The sequence below is a fragment of the Nelumbo nucifera genome, chromosome 1, assembly GCF_055504915.1.
Source record: "Nelumbo nucifera cultivar China Antique chromosome 1, China Antique-T2T, whole genome shotgun sequence".
Lineage (NCBI taxonomy): Eukaryota > Viridiplantae > Streptophyta > Magnoliopsida > Proteales > Nelumbonaceae > Nelumbo > Nelumbo nucifera.
Genome location: NC_142649.1, coordinates 181,597,263 through 181,619,007, shown reverse-complemented (window position 1 = coordinate 181,619,007; position 21,745 = coordinate 181,597,263). Strand labels below are relative to the sequence as shown.

The window sequence follows — 21,745 nt, the reverse complement described above, 5'->3', positions numbered from 1 at the left end:
CCCCGGATTTATCAACTGAAACGAAGCCTTGCATTGCTTAACCAGAGAAATCTTTCTCTAGCCGCCTACTTCACCAGAATCAAAGCTTTTTTCGCATCTCTCTGTACCAATTTACAGCCTCCCACCAACCTGAAACTGAAACTGAAACTGAAAGTGTTCTCAATGCTCGCCTGAAACTGAAAGTGCCGTGAGGAGTAAATCCAGTTTCAATTCTCTTCACTCCAACTTTACTGCCGTGCAATGGGAACATCTCCCCATAAATGACAACCTATAAAATACATGGGGAGATGTGAAATTTAAGTAGGCCTCCGGGCCCAATGCTTTATAAATTCTTAAAATCTGATATCAAATTTTTGCACCCAATATAGGCCCAAAACTAGGACATATCAACAAAGTGGGAGGGCTTTCCTTTTATTGTTTTATTTAATATCAGTATATATCAACACCAGCGGTGACCCGCACGGAATTGTGGGTACATCTTTTATAATATCGTGTTAATTTGTGGTAAATTCTAGAAATTTCTAATACTTCACGATAGTTTTTCATAATTATTGGTAAATTATGGTAACTAATGGTAAGTTATTTATTAATAATTTATGGACATTTTCTACAAATTTATGATAATTTTTGGTAAATTATTGTAATGTATTTGGGTTTGGTAATTTCTATTATGTAATAATTTATGATTTTGTAATGTATTTCTGGTATTTTCTTTAAATTTATTTCTAGTAATTTTTATAAATTTTGGTAAATAATGGTAATTTGTTTTGGTTATATTATTTAAAGATTTAGGATTTTTTATTTAGCTTATATTAATTTCAGGTAATTATCATCCTAAGTTTTACTAATATTTAGAAATTAGTGGTTATTTTTTACTAACTTATACTAAATTCAGTTAAAAATATCGTATTTTATGGAAATTAGTGATGGTTATTGATGAGGGCAGATTTGGCCTAGTGACAACATGACGCATGGCATCTCGAAACAACTGGATGACACTCAAACACCACCTATGCGATGATTTGCCTTTGCCAAAGTGATGGAGTCCCACCTTAATTAAGCATTGGAGCGCTCACATTGGGTAAAAGCTACTCGGGCACTCTAACATTGTTTCCTTGCAGGTCTCTCTATTAGACTACATAGCTCACCTACCTACCTACCTCAACACCTGGACAACCTCCTATCACTGCCTAGTCAGCTCATAGCATCCAAGCCACCTTTCCATCAAGAATTCTCCAACTCGACTTTAAACTCGCTATTCAGTATGGTAGCTGCCAAAAAGTGCTTCACTAGTTATTTTTGAATAATTTCTAATAATTTTTGGTATTTTCTATTATATACTAATTTATGATAATTCTTGGTATTATATATACTAATATTTTATACTTATTATATGATAGTTTCGCATTTTAGGCAAGTTAACAATTATTTATGGACATTTCTTCCAATTTTTTATAATTATTTTTGGGTATTTCTTCTAATTATTTTATACTAACTTTTTATGATTATTGGTAAATTATAGCAACTAATGGTAATCTATTTATTAATAATTTTTGGACATTTTCTACAAATTTATGAAAACTTTTGGTAAATTATTGTAATGTATTAGGGCTTACATTATTTGATAATTTTAGGTAATTTTCATCATAATTTCTACTAATTTCTTGTAGTTTCTTTAATTTATTTTTGATAACTTTTTTAATTATTTGATAATTTTTATGTTTGCATTATTAGACAACTTCAAGTATAGCAGTCATCAAATTAAAAAAAAAATCAAAAACAATATTTTTAACAAACTAACAATATGTAATAATCTTCAAAGCACAACATCTATAAATTTAAACAAAAACAATTCAATAAGCAAAATTCAAACATTAATTTTGATTATTTTTATTAATAGTATTTATAAAATATTTAATTACTAACAGTATTTACCAATAATAGTATTAACTTTCTACAATTTAAATCTTCATTAAGTATGGATTTCAATATTGAAATTAATTTTCAAAATTATGGAAATTGGAATCATTTTTGAAAATAATATCAATAATTTAACGACTTTCCAATTTACCAAAAACCAAGGTAAATTACGAAAATTTATTTTTCTTATTTAATTTCATTAATTATTTCTGAAAATAATATCAATATAAAGGAATATTTAATTTCAGTAATTGAATTTTTGAATTTCAGTATTTGGATTTTTTTAATTTTAATTTCAATTTCAGTAATTGGATTATACTATATTATAATTTTAATTTCAGAAATTTCAATATTTAATTTCAGTAAATGGATTTTTTAAGTAACTTTCACCAAATCAATTAATTATTTATTTTAAATCGTTATTTCATAATTTCAAATATTGGTGGATAATTATTTTCACTAATTAAATGTTTTATCAATAATATCTATTCTATAATTATCCATCAATATTTGAAATTACCAAAATCAGTAATTTTCAATAAATAAATTACTAAAATTTCTACAAACTTCCAATAATTATGGAAATTATAACATAGTAATTATTTATTAGAATAATTACCAAATACATGAAAATTGACCCATTAGCCCATTAAGAAGAATTGGCCCATTAGCCCAAAGGAGTGTGACATTACATGGGCTCAGAAACTCAGATTTTCAATGCATTGCGATAAAAAGAAAATCCCAAGATCAAATCTGTCATTCAATGGACAGATTTATCAACTCTTAGATTGGTACATGCAAAATCCCATTTAAAAAGAAATCACACAAGAGGATCCTTGATGAATCAGCTGAATTTGGAAGTCAAATTTGGCCAAATAAATCAAGAAATGCATGGATCCAATTCCTCTTTGCCAAGTGGCACTTGGTTTTAAATAGGAAAGGGAGACAAATCCAACCCATTTCCTAATTAACTTTTAATTGAAATCACAAACTGATCACGAGAAGGATTGATTATTCGGCCAAGTTTGGAAGTCAAGTGTAGACAAAGAGTTGCATAGCCCAACCCCTTTTTGCCAAGTGCATGTGTATCTAGATGGGAGGGGGCAAATCCAATTCCTTTTTTAACAAGTCTTTAAATTAAATAACAAATTAAAATCTTGTGGGTCCGCCCCCCCCCCCCCCAAATGAAATGCTTGATTCAGATCTGAATTGGGTGGACTTTTCACTATAAACGGGGATGGGGGGTTTTCTTGTTCGGATGGTCTTTCTGCAATTTGGCTCCCCCTTTCAACCACCACTTTCGTTCGTCTCTGACCGTTTCTGCCCGTCTCTGACCGCTTCTTTTGCTTTTGAATAAAAAGGAGAAGAAACGGGCTGCATTAAGATCAAGGAAGAAAGAAGAAAGGCTCCAATTTTTCAATTGCCGAGGCACCAAAATTGCTACAACATTAACCCGTGAAGTTCTGATCCTTAAATTCCCGTGATCCAAAACACTTCCGCTAATTCTATAAGTGAGGGCATTGCTTTCAGCTATTCACGTTCTAATCATTGATTGAGCATGAATAAATCTTCGTTAATACAAGGTTGGGCATTATTTGTTTCTCATAATTGCAAATTCTAATCGCAGTTTCGACTTTTGTCCAAAACAAGAGAATCAGAGAGTTTTCTTTACCAAGAAAAAAGGATTCTTACAACTACCTGGTTCTCAGATCTAGAAGTGAAAGTAATTGAGGATCCATCTAGGTGATTGAGGAGACTCTTACAACTAGATATTGAAATAAAAATACTTCAAGCAGAATGAGAGTTTCTTTCCAACAATAACTATTTAATTATTACCTTCAAAGATGGTGTGAGCGAATCTCATGTAAATGGCAAACTTGATACTTTTCAATAGAACTGTGGCTTCAGAAACAATTGGAATCAAATGATTGAGAGGAATAACTAGTGCAAAAATGAGAAATCCCGTGTGATCCCTCACTACAAATCCCACACCTGAATTCTGAGAGGAATTGGCTCCGTCGAAGTTAATTTTTAAATGTCCATTGGGTGGCTTTGTCCATCAAAGTTAATTCTTGAGAGCAATTTCTTTTTTTATCAGGCTTCGATTGGATGGTTCATTGATTATCATCCGTTTTTAGCAAAAGGGGTGGGGGTTTCCAATTCTAGGGAAGGTAAGATTTCTAAGTGAGCATTCGAGCATTCGAGCCTCCATTCACTATTAACCAAAACTCTCATCTAGTTTTTCCACTGCATCTTTTGATTTCGACGTATATTTTTCCCCCACTCCATTGAACTTCCATTAGGTTACATTCATTTATCATCCCGTTGAATTCTCTAGTTTGGCTTGGGAACAGTTCTCTCCCACCTCTCTTTTCGTCTTCATTTCTGATTGCGTAGAAATCACCAATAAGGCAACATGGGCCTTGAACGGTTTCAACAATTGTTCTAATGGCATCCCAAGTTTGCCTTCTAACTTGCCTATTTGGGTGGGCGGCATAGATAAAGTTGTAGAAAAATTCCAAATTATTTTCTTTATCTGAAACTAGCACATGAACTAGTCTATCATTAGCACAAATAACATTCATATCACAAAATGTTTTTTCCACATAATCCATAAACCCCCCGAAAAGTCCACTGAGTCAATAATAAAGGAGTCATCAAAAATAAAAGACTGGTGGATAATTTTCCTTGCACTTGTAGGTTCTACCCTGGTTTCCATCAAAAAACATACATCAACTTGGAAAGATCTAGTAATATCTTTTACTTGTCTTCGATGTTCTTGCTGCGTTGCTGGCCCTTCATTCATAGGCCTCTTCCCCTTCATTGTCCACTGCGAAAATGCCCACTTTTGTCACGATAGTGTAATGAGGTGGCAAAAGGCTAATAACGCTAGTGACGTGGCTAAATAGGAGGTCTAGGTAGCGGAAGGGGAGGAAAGAAAGAGCGTGAATGGAAAAGTTATGAAGGGGTAAGGGAAAAAGGGGAGAGATTTAAAGAGAGATGAGAGAAGGGAGAACGGGAGGGGAGCTGCTGATGTGGCCTTTAACGCTATATAATATGCTATAGATAACTTAAACATTTCTCCTACAAAATAATAATTCAAAGATCAAAGACTCAAGTTTCTTAGTTAGTTGAAACGGAAGTATTAACATGTTGATGATCTCCCACAGCTGTGAGACAATAAATTTGCTGATTAGTCCATCACCAGGTCCACAAAACTGTGTCCTTGAGTGGTTATTTTTTTTTATAGAGAAAAAGTTGGGTGCAACACAAAGACTTCCCACAACCATGAAAGTAACAAAATTGCAACAATATTTTTAATTTGTGTGTCATTCTAGGTAGCGGTGGCAATTGGGCGGGTTGGGTTGGGTTTGGTTTGGTTTGGGTTGAACTCAATTCAATCCCATTTAACCCATTAACTCATTAATGATCCAATTATATAAAATTAAATGGGTTGGGTTCAACTCAAACCCGCTTTAATCCAATCCAATTCATCTAAACACATTAATCTTATATTTATATACTTAAAAGGAACTAACTTTCTCTTGATAAATATGTTGGTCATAGCTTGGTGGTGATAGTAATTTCTATTTACATAAGTGGTGAAGGTTCAAATCACATTACATGCATATTATTTTTATACAAGCAACGAAGCCATTTGATTATGTTTGGGTTTCGGGTTTGACCGAACCACTTAGGTTCAAACTGGTTAGACCAACTTTAACTATCTAATTGGATTGTCTTCGAGCTAATCACATCAAGGGTGGTTGAACCATTTAGATTTGGATCAGTTCGGTCGGAATAGACCAAACCGATTCAGTCAATGGTGGATTGACTTGGACCGGTCCATATCGGGTTTGTGCATGGGTTTGGGACAAAATCGACTGGTCTGAAGCAGGTTAGGAGAAGTAAATCGGACCGGTCCGGATTCGGGTCGGGTTGTATGGATACGTGTCAGACCGGGTGATCCAAACCGGGCAAAGAAAGTGGAGCATCAAATTATCCTTGCCCAGAATCGTTTCGGATCCAAGTCGACCCCTGATCAATATGTACTGGGTCGAGTCGGGTTCGGATTGGCCAGCCCAAGTGAATCAAACCGAAGTGATCAGGTCTGTTCATATTTAAACCAGGTGAGCTGGTCTAAACTCTTGTCAAGTTGATTTGGATTTTTGTCGATTTGGGTGAAGTGTATTGATTCGAGACAAAACTAATTTTAGTTAATAATTAATAGAAAATTAATGCATTAATTATAAATTATTTCATTCAAATGAAGAAAATTAAAAAAATGCTACGGAATTAATACTTATATCTGTAGTGGTTAACCCAATGGTTATCCACAACCCAATCCAACCCAACCCATTTAAATTGACCCAATGGATGATCAACCCATTTCCAACCCACCAAGTAAATGGGCGGGTTGGGTGGAAAATTGCCACCCTAATTATAGATCATGTTTGGTTCAATTCTCATTCTTACCCAAGATGAAATTCTAAAATGAAAAAAAATGGGTAAAAATAGGTAAAATGAGAAAATATTGCTATGAACCAAATACTTTTTTTCCTAAAAGTGAATTCTTTTCAGATTAACAAGTGTCATATGTTACTCATTTTCATTCTTCAAAAAAAAAAAAAAAATTGTGCCGGTATTCACAAACCACCAACCTAGGTCTCCAATAGTCAATGTTTACCAATTGGCATAGATGTTCTGTAAAAGTACTTTTATGAAAGCATTTTTGTAAAAGTGTTTTCGTAAAAGTAAACATCTATGGCAACAGTTTTATAGGTAGAGTTTACTCAAAGAATGAAATGACTAAGATGGGGCATGATTATTTTTCATGTTGTAGGCTAGTCAATTTTTGTGCTATAGGGCTGATTTTTTGTTTTAAAAAGAATGTGACCGTTGGGATGAATTTTGTAACCAAACACTCTAATGTATTCATTCTTATCCATTATTGCCTAAAATGAGCAAGAATTAAGAGAATAAGACTTAAAACAGTAAACCAAACATGGGCCTAATTGCCCCCTTTTTTTTACTTGGGGTTGCTGGCAATTTGGATTTGTGAACTGGGCCTAGGTAGCTTATCCGTCAATTTAAAAAGATTTTAATTGTTTTGTACTGTGGCATATATACATATAAAACCAAATCAAGTTTTGTATATTGTGGGGGTTAATATAAAAGCCACAAGTTTCTTTGGATCAAGTTTCCAAGTTGGAAGGGTGGGCCAAGAATTGCGCAGTATCACCACATCCAAGATTGGGGTGCACTTGTGTTTTAATGGGCCTAGTTATAGGCTCACGGTAAGCCTATCTCGACGATATGCAGATTAATGAGTATAGCATTTATGTGATACATAGCCAGTCGCAATACTTCGTATATGCAAGCTTGGGTGTTGGCCGATTGGAGGGGTGTCAATTGGACTGGATTTGGTTCAATCTCATCCAGTTCAATATGAGTTCATTACAAATGGATCAGTTTTAATCCAATTCAATAAATATTTTGGACTGTTCAATTTGGTCCAATTTGTTTTAATTTAGGTTAGTTCTAACCCAAATCTAGTCGATTGACACTATATTCTTTTCTTCTATCAATGGACTAGAGATTGGTTCAATCCAATATAAATTCATTATGGATAGACCATGCCAACCCAATCCAATGAATTTCCAATCACTAAGTCTGCACTGGTTCAATTCAATATGTCTTGTTAGTCCGTCCAATCCATCCAAATTGATTTTGATTTGGATGAGGCCAATCCAAGAGGCCAATCCAAAATCAGTCCATTGACACTCCTATTGACTAGGACTTGACTTGCCATAGGCCGGGAGCGTATTAACTAGAGACATAAACATACACATCCAACGGAACTACCTATAATGGTTGAACATACCAGTGTTCAGTATAGCAAGATCCTAAATGGGGCTCATAGTGAGAACTGGTGTATACAGTCGTGATATATAAGGCTGTTCACGGGTTGGGTTGGGTCGGTTTGCTGGTGTCTTTCCAACTGATCCGACCTGGTCGGGTTACCTAAAGATGAAACCGAAACTGACCCTATACTAAGCAAAACCGACCTAGTCTATTTGAGTCGGTTTGGGTCGGTTTCAATCGACCCCAAGCTTTAACACTCATGAAATTGAAAACCTTACAACTGCTCATTGAAAATGGCAGCACAATTGGCATTGCCTACTTGGTGTAAAGGTCATAACTGCAGTTATGAGCCTTAAGGAATAGGGAGGCGGACCATGAAAAGAATAGTCAAAGAGAAAGCAGAAAGAAATTTAGAAATTGGAAAAAAACTTTAATCTAGGAAAGAAATGATACTTATTTGTCATTGCCTATTTGGTGTAAAGGTCCTTTTTCCAAAAAATGCAAGAAGCTAATATTTCTAAAGGAATAGAAGTGTAGGGACTAGGGATTTCTTGCCTTGCAATGCTTGTCATTAATGCCAATCCTAAAGAGAAGACTAGAAAGAATCAAAGAAGTAAAAAGCTAAGTAATTAATTAGGATAGAGACAACCTAGTTAAGTAGTAAGTAGTTAGATAACTCGGTTCAGTTTGGTTCGATTTCGATTTTCACACATGAAAATCAAAATCGTACTGAACTGTCGATTTACCCATCTTTGCAACATTAAACCGACCAGTCATAAAGAAAAACTGACCAACTCAGATTGGATCGAACCGGATTAATCGGTTTGAATTTTTTTATGAACAGCCCTAATGATATATAATTAGCCGGGTGTGTATCATTTTGTCTCCAGTTCATTTTGTCTCCCAATTCCACGACCTAAGGTGGCGCCTTTTTCTTCAACATCTGATAGTACACTTTAATTCCTAGACATATTCATTTATGGTGGAAGAGGTGAAGATGGTATGGTATGCTGAGACTGAGATGCTTGAAGTTTTGCCAATTATGACTGAATAAGTAACGGAAAGGCGTGCGGAAAAAATTCGAAATTCCACACATAAACAACTATTTGTCAGTTAACACAACACTTGACAAGAGTATCCAGTATGGCCAAGGACTCTGGATCTTACCTGTTCCAGCTTAGCCAATGGCTGAATGAGTTTATATCCCAGGCCCATCCTTAAGAATTGGGCCTAAGCCGAGACTGGACTGAGACTTAATTCGAGCCCGATCTGTCCATTTCAGGCCTAGCCCATACTGAAGTTTCACATATTTGGGTTGGGTTTGGGCCTGGGCTGAGACCTGGTTAGTTCAATCAATTCAAATTAAAATTTGGCATACATGTATGTGTCTATGTATGTTTTTTATGTATTTATATAATTGGATTGGGCTCAGGTTAGGTTAAGTTCCGGTTGGACTCGGGCCAGCTAGGCCTAGGACCAACCCAAAGGATAAAAAAAGCTGAAGTATTAGGCTCAGGTTAGGTTGAGTTCGGGTTGGACTCGGGCTTCCTGCGAGCTAGGCCTGGGACCAACCCAAAGAATAAGAAAACCTGAAGTATTGGGATCAGACTTGGTTCAAGGGCTGAAAATCCAAGTCAAGAAATACAAAACACAAAACAAAACAAAAATTTCTACGGGTTCAGGCTTAGCTTGTGTCAAAATTTCAATGGGCCTAGACTGAAATTCAAGCCTGAGACTTTAAAGCCGAGCCTGAAGCCGAGCCTGTGAGCAGGTCTATTAATATAGTACAATAATATAATGCAATTGACTCAAGCTGTGACTAGACCTGTTCATGGGTCGGGTTCGAGTTGGACTTTGTCTAATACAGAATATACCCAGGCCCATCCCAGGCCCGAGCCCAGCCAGAAAATTGGAAAAAAAAATTTATTCAATAAAAACTGCTTTGTTTATATTAAAAGACCTCAAAACTTAAAAGAAAAATAATGAAAGATCTCACTATTATTTGAAAAAAGATACAAATAATAAAGAAAATATATATAATATTTTTTTATATAATTACATTACCAAATTGGGCTCAAGTTCGGACCAAACATTTTTGAGAAATCCCAAACCCAAACCTACAGGTCTGATATTTTGTCCAAGCCCAACTTAAATCAGGCCGGATCCATCTATCGGACTACCCGGCCAATGAACAGGTCTAGCTGTGACCTTGTAGACGTTTCTATAAATATAAAAAGGTGATTGAATTAAGCTACCAATTCAAATATGGAGGTCCCACGAAAGCAGCATCTAAGGGAAAAAAAAAAAAAAATAGCACAAGTAAAATTTTCCAACGTGTGGAATCCACTTTTATGGCCGCCTTGGAAGACCCGGCCTCTCAGTCTCCCTAGTATTATAATCATCTGTATATTGACAGCCATGATAATGAATTATTGATATCACACTACCCATAATATATATATATATATATATATATATATATATATATATATATATATTGTATTTTATTGAAACTAATACTACTAAAATCTGCAGATTTTAGTGGAAACAGAACGTCGGAGAGGAGTAGACACAATCTGATGACTCCTAATTGTCTCGTGTTACACGATGTATTTCGTATTACACGATGAAAACATGGAGCCAGTTGGTAAGCTTTCCCTTGGCAGTTGGCAGCATATGTTTTCAAAGGGTTGAAAGAAATTCCCAATTTCAGTATTGATGATAATTACGCAGATAACGTAGTTGAAACTTGAAAGGGGGGACCAAGAGAGATGGTCCCTACACTCTAGAAGCCCGCATTCTGTCATCATATCACATACCCAATTGGTTTTATTCTATTGTTATCAGACCAGATCAGTATAATCGCGTTTGAAGAGTGAAAACAAACAAATCACAAAAAATATATTAACTATTAACCGAATCTGGAAATTTGGAGTCAAAAGTTGTTCAAAGTGGGAGCTTAGTCTTTTAATTATAGCGAGGTGGCCGGTGCCTATGTGCCTTGCTTTACCCACACACTACACTACTACACTAGACCAGGCGAATATGATAAATTCCTTCCTCTCAACTCAAGGTTTGGAATCTGGTATCTCTGTAACGTATCAGGGATGCAGATTTGGCAGAATTAACAATTTGGGTTGGGTTGTAATTTGTAATTTGTAATTTAACTCAGCAGTCATAAGGCTACGTTGTACCTGTACGTACTTTTCATTCCACCATCACCACCTATAAATAACGGGAGAAGTACAAGTCAGCCCAACTCAGAATTTACTAGGCCCAAAGTAGAGGGAATGCATCCTGACCCTGAATGATGTCAAATTCACGGGCAGGATGTGGTTTATAGGGAGCTGGAATTCAGAATTCTGCATCGTGTGTTTGCAGTACTTTTCCCTATAAATAACACAATGACCAGCTCTATCTTATCTCAGAATTAAATTCTAAATTCATTAAAGTTTTCCTCCTCCAGTCCTCCTCTCCCTCCAGGCTTCCACTCCCAGCAATTAATGACGAGCAGCGAGCAGGAGGCCGCCCCCTCGGCCCGCCGGAAACGGAACATGAAATGCTTTGCGTACATCGTCATCGGTGTGATACTGCAGACCTTAATCATCGTGGTGTTTGCGTTATTCGTGCTTCGTATCAAAAGGCCTAGTCTTAAATTGAGCCATGTCAAAATCGACAGCGTCAGCAGCGGCAGCATAAGACTGAACGCCCTACTGGCTGTGAAGAACAAGAATTTTGGTCATTACAAATACGAGAGCAGCATATTAACCTTTTCCTACCAAGACACCATTGTAGGACAGGCCGTGATTCAAGCCGGCCGTACTAAGGCGCGCAAAACGCAGCGACTGGACTTTATCATAAATGCAACGTCCTCCCAGTTCTCCGGTAATTCTGGGATGATAACGCTGAGCACCCACGCAAAGTTGTCCGGCAAGGTACATCTCTTCAAGGTTATGAAGAAACGCAAATCTACCCAAATGAACTGCACCATGACAGCGGATTTGAGTACCATGAATATCAGCAATTTGAGCTGCCTGTGACGGACGGATTTAGAATTGTACGCTATTCACCGCTCGTTCTTCTTCTTCTTTTACTTATGGCCTTATGGGGGAAGGTGTTTTAGTTTTCATTTTTTTTTCCCTCTCTCTGTCTCTGTCTCTTTTACCTCTCTCAAAATCCCAAAAACGATAAGGCCCTTAATCATTTCATATTTCTATTGTATGACTTGATTATTCATATGAAATAAAATTTTAGGAGATTTATTCTTCAATTTGTTACTACAATCATTTTATTTTCCTTCAATTCATTATTATTATTATTTTATAAATTTTTTATTTTTTGAAATTTTAGAGTGAAAACAAAAATAAAGAATGAAGATGAAATGACATGGGCCAGCCTGGCCCAGTTCAAGGCCCATGGGCCACGGGTCCAGGCTCATGCTCAACTTCACCCCTAACCTGCACGAGTTATGCCAGGCCAGCACGGCCCCCACATTTCACCTCTAGATCGCGATACCTACCTATGATCTATCAGATAACAACCTAATGAGATAGTAAAATCCCTAACACATTGTAGAGACCTTGGATCAAATTGATCCCACTCCAAATAGGGTTGGGGGTGAAGGGGTTATGAATGGGTTACAAGTCCGACTCTATTGATCACAACACATTGGAAACATCTTTTTGAAGTAAGATGTTCTCAATATACGGCTGAATGAATGTGACTAATAATTAATGTTTTGATCATCAGCTCCAAACTCGTTAAGCAGGAAAAAAGAGAAACATGTAGCAACCCTTAGACTGTGTTTGGTTGCAGTGCAATTTTATTTGTATTAGTACAAATGTAAGAAGTGCAAATGTAAAAAATGCAAATTCTTGTTTAATTTTGTTTTGGATTTTATTTTATTCTGTTTTATGTCTTAATTTACTTCATTTATACTGAAATCAAACAAAATAAACTAAAATTTAAAACAAATATAAGTCAGAATTTACACACAAATCATTTACATTGTCATAATTTCGCATCAATACAAATTTATTTAAATTGCAACCAAACACAGCCTTTATAATTTTTGGGTTTTTATTTATTTTTATCTGTTTATTTTTTAGGGGCTACACATCGGGACCATTTCCGTACATACACATTTGTTATACTTACTTGTCTTAACCTTGAAAAACTCTCTCAAGGAAGGAGATTGTTCACACTTAACGGAAAAAACACGTTTGGAGCACAGATTGATATTTTGAAAACACTGCTTCTAGGTCTAGGGAGGGATACAATTTTGACAGCTTAGATTGGTATTTTGTCAAAATTTGATGACCAGGTCAGCTCAGGATTAAGGTTGTGGTGAATCTGACTTAAGATTGGATTGAGTTAGCTGAGTGTAGAAAATAAGAACATTTTGGCAAGAAGAAGTACAAATATTGGTTCCACCTAAACCCCACGGTTGACCTCAACCCAATCTTATCCATCCGACTTGCATCCCCTAATACTAGTACTAATGCAAGGGAAAAAAAATAAAAAAAAGGCAACAAAGCAAGTGAAGAAGGGCGTACTCTTTACCCATGAAAGCAACAAGTCAATTAAGTGATAGAGGCCGAAAGCGATCCGGTCTGTCTCTTTGGCCACTTCATTCTAATTCAATTAAAAAAAAAAAAAAAGAGTTTGAATCTTGAGTCTTGACAAGAAGAAAAATAATCAAGTCCAGGTTTATGTTAAGAGATTACGGTATTGAAAACTGTGTAGGCGGGCAATTAGTCATCAACCAAGACTCGACAAATTCATTTCCAAGAAAGTGAAAAGGGAAGCAAGATTCAATACCGTTATCTCTCTTTTCTTGGATTAGGATTTAGGACTTGCGATGCGAGCAGCTTGCCAGGTATTCTTCAACCACGACGGAAATGAAACGCATCAATTAATTCAATGAATCTTGAAATTAACGACATAAAAGAAAAATACTGAATTTTTTTATTATTTTCTTTTTTATCAAGTGCCCGCTTGGAAGGACTTTGCTGTGGTAGGTAGATTTGGTTTTATAAGATACATAGACCTAAGACCGCATCTAGAAACTGTATTTATTAAAAAATGGAGAAGCCCAAATTTGCTTTCTTTCAACCCAAAATGAGGCTTCTCATAAGCTCTTTAAAGTGGTTTCTTAAGCTCAGTTTGGAAGGAGTATAAATACAAATTTGTAGAGTGCAAAAACAAAACCTTGTATTTTGTATGCATTTTGCACAGTACATATTTGTATTTGTACTCGTACCAAACTGAGCCTTAAAAACAATTTAGTAAAAGCAGTTCAACCAAAGCTGCAGCCATCTTAAGCGGGTTATAATTTGGTTGAGCTAGGACACAAATAATTTTTTCTAGAACGTCAGAACATAATTAATACCCAAATGGACCTTTTAAGAAGCTAATTACCTTTAACTATCTAGAATATATTCAAACCAATTAATATTTTATTTATAATTTTTAAGTATTATATTAATGTTTTTTTTTTGCATAAATAACTATTATAATAAAATTAGAATATGATACTGGATAAACTTGTAGCCAAACAACCAATATCATAAAGGTGATAACCAATCAAGTGTTATTCATCATGTGGGGAGATTTTCTAGTATCATGTCTTTGGCACATCATGGATTTTTCCATTATATTATAGTTCAAGAATTATTGGGAGAAGCATATAAAGTAGTCCTGACAATGATACCCAAAAATCTTAGGCCCAATCCGACATCCAATCTGATTATATTATAATATTTATTATTTTTAATATATAAATTGTGTATACTTATACTTAAAATTATTAAAATATATTCTATATATTAGATTATATATGGATTTTTATATATAATAATAAATTAAGTGTTATTTACATTAATTTATTATATATAAAAGTTAAAAAGTAATTAAGTTTTTAATTTTTTTATAGTAAAAAAAAGATAAAGTAGAGTCAAATTAAATCCAAATCCAATCTGAGTCAATTAGGATTCAAATTCGAATATGAGGTCTTCAAATCTAATTGGATTCCGAATCAGATTCGGATGTGGGTTTTAGTAGTTGGATCGGATACAGGTTTTGCTAAATCCTGTCCGATTACAGCCCTAATATAAAGGCATTATCAAGTTGAATTTCTATTTTCATTTCTTAGAATCCACTCCAATGTGGGTCATGATTAGGGTTGTCAATGGATTTGGATATAACTGAGTTTGAATGTAGATATCAAATTGAGAAATGTATACATATGAATCTCATCAGGTGGTTCATTCCCCAAACTATCAGTTGGTTCAACTTAGGCCCAACCCTAATTTTGATGCACTTGGGTTGAACTCGAACATGAGCCTCAATTTGTGTAATCACCAACACTAAACATGTGTCTATATATCAAGGATCAAAGTATCGGTATTGAGTATCGTATTGCACAACTTGGATGTAGATATGGATACGAATATGCTTTGGAAACACATGGATATAGATGAAAGATATGAAAACACATGGATACATTAGGAAAATAGATACAAATTTCGTAAATTCATCAATTACACTAGCCTTAAGGTCAAAATAACCACAAATAAAATATAAATACATAAGAAATGTATATTTTAATAGTACACATAAAGAAATATTTTACAAATAATATAACATGCATAGATATCATACAATTGTGTTGATAATCCATTAATCAGGAGTCCAAGACTCATATTATATAGATCTTTAAAAATTAACACATGCATAAAACCATTATTACGTTATATTCTAACTAAGTTCAAGACACAAACAAATGCAATTATTATATTATAATTACTATATCAATTATTTTCTATTTTACTATTTTTACTTTTCAATATTAACATCAAAAAGTCAATTAAATATTAAATTTTGAAATGCTTGATAAACAATATATTTATTTTGTAAATAATAAATATGTTATTGTAAAATGTAAATCAAAATATCAATTGATAATTTATAAAATACATAATCTTAACTTAAAATATTTCATATCTATATATTAAAATTTTTAAAATGCATATCATATGCAAATTCATAATTTTTAATTACTAAAATAATTATTCCATTATTAACATTTTTATTTCAATAAATTTTCCAAAATAATAAATCATTATTTATATAAATTTACATTATTGTAGTTGATATGTTCAATATAATATTATATGCTTGAATATTTTTTAAACAAAATTTTTAATTTTATAAATAATAAATATTTTATTATCTAGTGTAAATTGAAATATCAATTAATAATTTATAAAAATATTAAAATTATGCATACATACAAATATATCACTTTTAAGTATAAATGTATGACTTTTAAGTACTAAAACAATTATTCTATTATTAATGTTTTTATTTGTATAAATTTATTGGGAGTAAAACAATCAATTTTTGTTTTAAATATAAAATTGGTAGTTTTTTTATTTCATTTTTATCTATAAATATTAATTTTTAATATCATTATATTTAATTTTAAGTTGGAACTGTTGAACATAAACATATAACATTCTTTTATATTGCACGTTTATAATAAATATAATAAAAATTATTTTATTTCACATATCATTAAAAAATGAAAGGTGACTTAGTGGCTTAAATCATTAGTTACTTTGAATGATAGATAAGACTTGGGTATGAATCACGCCAATTGCATTGTTGCATCGTTTTCTAGGATAGAAGTTTCACGTGTATCTATATGTAAGGTGCTCTTCATTAAGGGTACAGTAATATGTACAATATAAATACATATAAAATAATACAAAATATTGCATTTTAAGTACATATTTATATTTGCACTTTTCCCAAATGTACCCTAATGTGAATTGGTTTTCTTATTTTGAGTTTCAAAAACAAATCAAAACCATCTTGTTTCCAAAACAAATTCTTAAAATAAAAACATAGAAAACATTGGTTGTGCATGTGTTTTTTTCTTATTAAAACTAAAAAGGGAGAGTATCTTGTCCTTTTGGTAATTCTGTTGCTCAATTGTTTCTTCTGTTGGTGATTCTGACCCACCTTATGTCGGTTGCAGAAGTTCTTTTTTGTTCTCCTTTATGCATAGTCTATATTTTGTTCTTTAATTTCCAAGGATTTGTATCTGAGCTTTTTTGCTTGGTACTATGATTACTTCCCTATATTCATACAAGTTTTTTAGTTTGAATGAAATATAATCCTTGCCTTCAAAAATAAAAATAAAAGAATATCAATTTAAAATACATGTACCAGTACTATATGTGACTATGTGTGACTATAATGTTATATGGGTAGGTATGGATAGAGTTTTTGTGGGTAGGATATCCGGACTCTGGATCTTCTACCCATGCCTACCCACATAACACTATCTCCGTACATTAAGAAAATCTCCCTGTGCATAATAACAAGTAATAGGATAAAATGCTCCCTATGTGTGATTGTGATGTTATGTGGGTAGGTATGGGTAGAATTGTCGTGGGTTGGAAATCTAGACTCTGTGGTATCTATCAAAATTCATTAGTGGATTTTGATTGGTCAAAGCTCATCCAGTACAGTCGGTATCATAGATTTCCCCCATTATCTAATAATCTCTAGTCTTTGTATTGCAAAATTTAATTTTAAAAACATAAATAGTCTGGAAAGAAAACCAACTTGTTTTTTTTTCTTCTCAAATCAATAACTAGGGGTGTTCAAATTCGGTTGATAAACCGAACCAAACCGAATAAGCAAGTTCAATTTGGTTAATTTGGATATCAGTTCGGTTCGGTTTTTCATTTAAAAAAATAAGTTTTCGGTTTTCGGTTCGGTTTGATTGAGATTTTCAACCGAACCGATCTGAAACCGATTTAGTGTTTATGAAGTATATTAAATATTTAATGTGATCTATTTAATACTTTATGCTAATTAATTATTAAATTTTCCAATAATCAATTTGGCAATTTCCCATTGGGTTTTAATTGTTTGCGAATAATTTTTAATTAATAATTGTTAATTAAAACTTAGACTAATCATTAATAGTTCATCAATTATTAATTGTTGCCCAATTTGCCAATTTCCCATTGGCATAGGGCTTTGGGCATAATTTTTAATTAATAATAGCTAATTAATTAAAACCATTAGGCTTTGGGGAATTCTAACTTTTAAGTAATAATAACAGTCAATTAATTAAAAACATTGGGTTTTGGGGCCATTTTAACTTTTAATTAATAATACTTATTAATTATAAATTATTTATTAGTTGTTGATCAATGTAGGGCTGTTCATAAGAAGACGCAAACCGACCAGCCCAGTCCGACCCAAACCGAGTCGGCCGGGTTTTCTTTAGCGTCGGTCGGTTTCGGGTTACTAAAAAGCATAAACCAAAGGGTCGGTTCGGTTTCGGTTTCCACACATGAAAACGGAAACTGAACTGACCCGAACCGACTTAGTTCCTAGTTAGTACTTAGTAGTTAGTACCTAATTTAGTTTCTACTTTCTAGTTAGTTATAGTTACTTATAATTTCTACTTTCTAATCTTCTTTTTAGGAATGCCATTAATGGCAAGCATTGCAAGACAAGGAATGCTATTAATAGCTTCTTGCATTTTTTTGGAAGGTTTAAAGAAAGATGTATTTTTTACACGAAATAGGTAATTACAATTAGGTGAATTTTTTACTTAGATTAGAAGCCTTCTTAAAAATTCCAAATTTCAGTCTTCTTTTTCTAACACAATTTGACTTTCTCTTTTCTTGGTTACTTCTAACTTGGCCCACCCTTACTCCCTTAGCCCCTCAACTCAAGTACTCAAACCAACCCAAACCAGTTCAAATCGATCGGGTCAGTTTTGCCTAATACAGGGTCGGTTTCGATTTCATTTTCAGGCAACCTGACCAAGTCAGGTCAATTAGAAAAACAACAATAAACCAACCCAACCCGACCCGTGAACAGCCTTAGATCAATATTTATCATTTATGTAGAATTAGGGCCCAACTGAACTAAAAATCCAACTAAATTGAACCGAATTCAGTTAGGGTCAGTTCGGTTAGAGAAAATGATCAAACCGAGTAGTGAGTTAGGTCCTCGGTTCTAACCAAACTGACCGATTGTACACCCCTATCAGTAACACACTTCAACATCTTATTTTTTTTTGGCTGATATTGCAATTTAAAAAACAAATGAAACCAAAAACATTAACGTTTACAAGTAAAAGGATAAAGTAGTTGATAAGTTCGAAGCTTCTGTTGCAGCCAAAAAAAAAGGTTGAAACTTCTAATATAATGCATTTTTTTCATCAGTAGAACGTTACATGTTTATTTAGTAAACTGAAAAAAATAAAAAACATATAACGGAGAAACTTCCGGGGGGAAGCCTGAAAGTAAAAAAAAAAATTAAAAAGAACAGAGCCAAAGCCCAAAAGGACGCGTTTAACGACGGACAGAATCAATAAACGGCACCATTCAACACGCTGTGGAAAAAAACACAACACCGCATGCTTCTAGATATCCACTCTATCTCTATAAATTTATATCTACCACATCTAATCTAATATCCCCAACTTAGCTCAGTTCCCAGTTCCCATTTTGATATTTTCCCATTCCAGGGGAAAACCCAAATAAAAGCTAAGGTGAGAGAAGAAAACAAAAGAGACTTGAAAAAAAGGTAAGAGAGAAATAAACAAAGAAGGAACTAATCATGGCAGAAAAGGATCAGACCAATCCTTTGGCACCAGCCGTGGGTCCAGCGAAAAGCGACGAAGAATCGGCATCTTTGCGGTCTAAGGAGGAGCTCCGTCACAAGCGTAATATCAAGTGTTTTGTTTATATTCTTGCTTTCGCTGTGTTTCAGACCATAATTATCCTTGTGTTTGCTTTAACTGTACTAAAGATCAAAACTCCCAGTGTTAGGATGACGTCCGTCACTGTTGAGAACCTCAGTTTCAGCAATAATGCTTCCTTCACCATGAAATTGATTGGCGAAGTTGCAGTCAAGAACAAGAACTTCGGTCACTTCAAATTTGACAATAGCACCGTAACTGTCTCCTATCAGGGAACGACCGTCGGGCAGGCTCTGGTTCCCAAGGCGAGAGCTAAGGCAAGAAAGACAACAAGGATGAACGTTACCATGGAAGTGAACTCGGAACAGCTATCCGGCAATTCAAACCTGAGGAATGATATCGACTCGGGGACTTTGATCCTCGACAGTTATGCAAAGTTGAGTGGGAAGGTGCATTTGATGAAGGTAATGAAGAAGCGCAAAACCGCAGAAATGAACTGCACCATTACACTAAACTTCGGCAGCAAGTCGATCCAGGGTTGGAATTGCGACTGACCAACCTATACAAATTTCTAGCTTTATGATTGGTATCTTTGTTATAGTCCGTATGTCGATTTATTAGAGTAGTATTCTTTAATTTATTTGTTCTTGCCTGAAATAAAGAGACCGGAGGCCATTAGTACGGTCTCAGTGTAAGATAATCAGTTTCTGTTCCTTGGTTCTATACATGTCTTTTGCATTGTTTAGGATATACTTTTCTCTTTAGTGCACGCGTTGACACTACTCACGACTCAGGTAATATTTCCACTGAAAAAAAATAGGGTAAATTATACTGACCCCCATGTACTATATGGGGTCTGTAACAAAGGACCCCCTTGTATTTTTCTTCGCGACAAATAACCCTTTCAACTTTTACATTGCAACAAAGACCACCTCGACCGTTAATTCAGATGATGGAAAATGTTAAATTACCAAAATACCCTACTAACATTTCTCTATTTTCTTTTTTTATCATTTTCTCTTAAAATCTAACTGACCGAAAAATGTCTTCTTCCAACAATTCGAAGAAGACATTTTCCCCCTTCTCTCATACAATCTTCAAGCAATTCATTTTCCCCCTTCTTTCTGTCAACAATCTTGTAGAAATTCCCTAAGTCATTACAATTACAACAATTCCAATAACACAATTGTGGCAAATATTCTATAACTGTCTCCGACCAAACCACCTCATTGTTGATCAACTCCGGTAACTCAATCTCAGCCTAGAAGTCATTGCCATCATTGTCAAATTTCTCGTTGTTGTTGTTGTTGCCTTTATTCATCATGACTGCGACGACAATGAAGGTACCAAATACAAAGTTACAGAAATACCCACAACGAGCTCACAACTCAGCACGAACTTGCAATGAGCTCAAAAGTCACCATAGATCCACGATGAGCTCAAAAGCCACTACAAACCTACGATGAGCTCAATGCCACGACAGACCTACGACGAGATTAAGGGCACCACGAATTGGCGATGAGCTCAAAACCATCACGGACTGGCGATGAACGAAAATACAATGATTAGACAAAATCACTCGTGACAGGTAGGGGTGGCAACAAGCGGAACTTTTCACGAGTTGCTCGAGCTTGAGCCCAATTCAATGGCTCGATTATTAAACAAGCTGAGCTTGAGCTTACTAGAGCTCGAGCCTTATAGAATAGTCTTGAGCCGAGCTCGAGCCTGATACTATTTGTCTCAACTCGGCTCGAATCTTCCTCTAGTGACAGGGGACACATCAGATAAACCCTGATGCCACCCACGCCACGTCAATATAGGAGACTTGCAAAAGGAAGTAGCACACGTGTATTATGAGAATTCTCAAATGAAAGGAAACCTCGTCCTAGAGAGATCTCATAAGACACGTGGCGAACCTTTAACAGTGTCCCCCTGACAACTGACAATGAATCAAAGATCTCCTTTCCAAATAGGAATCAAATCCTTTTGACTCCTTCCCCTCTGTGCCTTGGGATCTTTCCCTATAAAAGGATGTGTGAATCATAACGAAGACACAACCCTGTCGATAGAAGCTCGTAGCCTACCCTTGCTCCCAACCTTCCTTCATCCTTCAAAAAGACCACCACACTTAGCCTTACCACCACACATAGATAGATCTAAGTTTGAATTCCATTCGAGTGGGCTAATGTGATTCTAAACACATGTTCTTCACTTGTGCATTAT

The 21,745-nt window shown here is 34.6% G+C and overlaps 2 protein-coding genes across 2 annotated transcripts; both read left to right on the top strand.

Moving 5' to 3' along the window:
• The first annotated feature begins 11,339 nt into the window (after positions 1-11,339).
• Positions 11,340-11,825, top strand: LOC104600247 (late embryogenesis abundant protein At1g64065-like). Its single transcript, XM_010263099.2, has one exon. The coding sequence runs from the start codon at positions 11,340-11,342 to the stop codon at positions 11,823-11,825; it is 486 nt and encodes a 161-aa protein (XP_010261401.2).
• A 7,466-nt stretch (positions 11,826-19,291) lies between these two features.
• On the top strand, positions 19,292-20,314 carry LOC104600248 (late embryogenesis abundant protein At1g64065). The gene has a single exon (XM_010263101.3). The coding sequence runs from the start codon at positions 19,441-19,443 to the stop codon at positions 20,074-20,076; it is 636 nt and encodes a 211-aa protein (XP_010261403.1). The 5' UTR covers positions 19,292-19,440; the 3' UTR covers positions 20,077-20,314.
• The last annotated feature ends 1,431 nt before the right edge of the window (positions 20,315-21,745 follow it).

What these genes read in the sequence shown, in the direction of transcription:
- LOC104600247 (XM_010263099.2), top strand. Translation starts at nt 11,340, where the DNA reads ATGAAATGCTTTGCGTACATCGTCATCGGTGTGATACTGCAGACCTTA.
- LOC104600248 (XM_010263101.3), top strand. Translation starts at nt 19,441, where the DNA reads ATGGCAGAAAAGGATCAGACCAATCCTTTGGCACCAGCCGTGGGTCCA.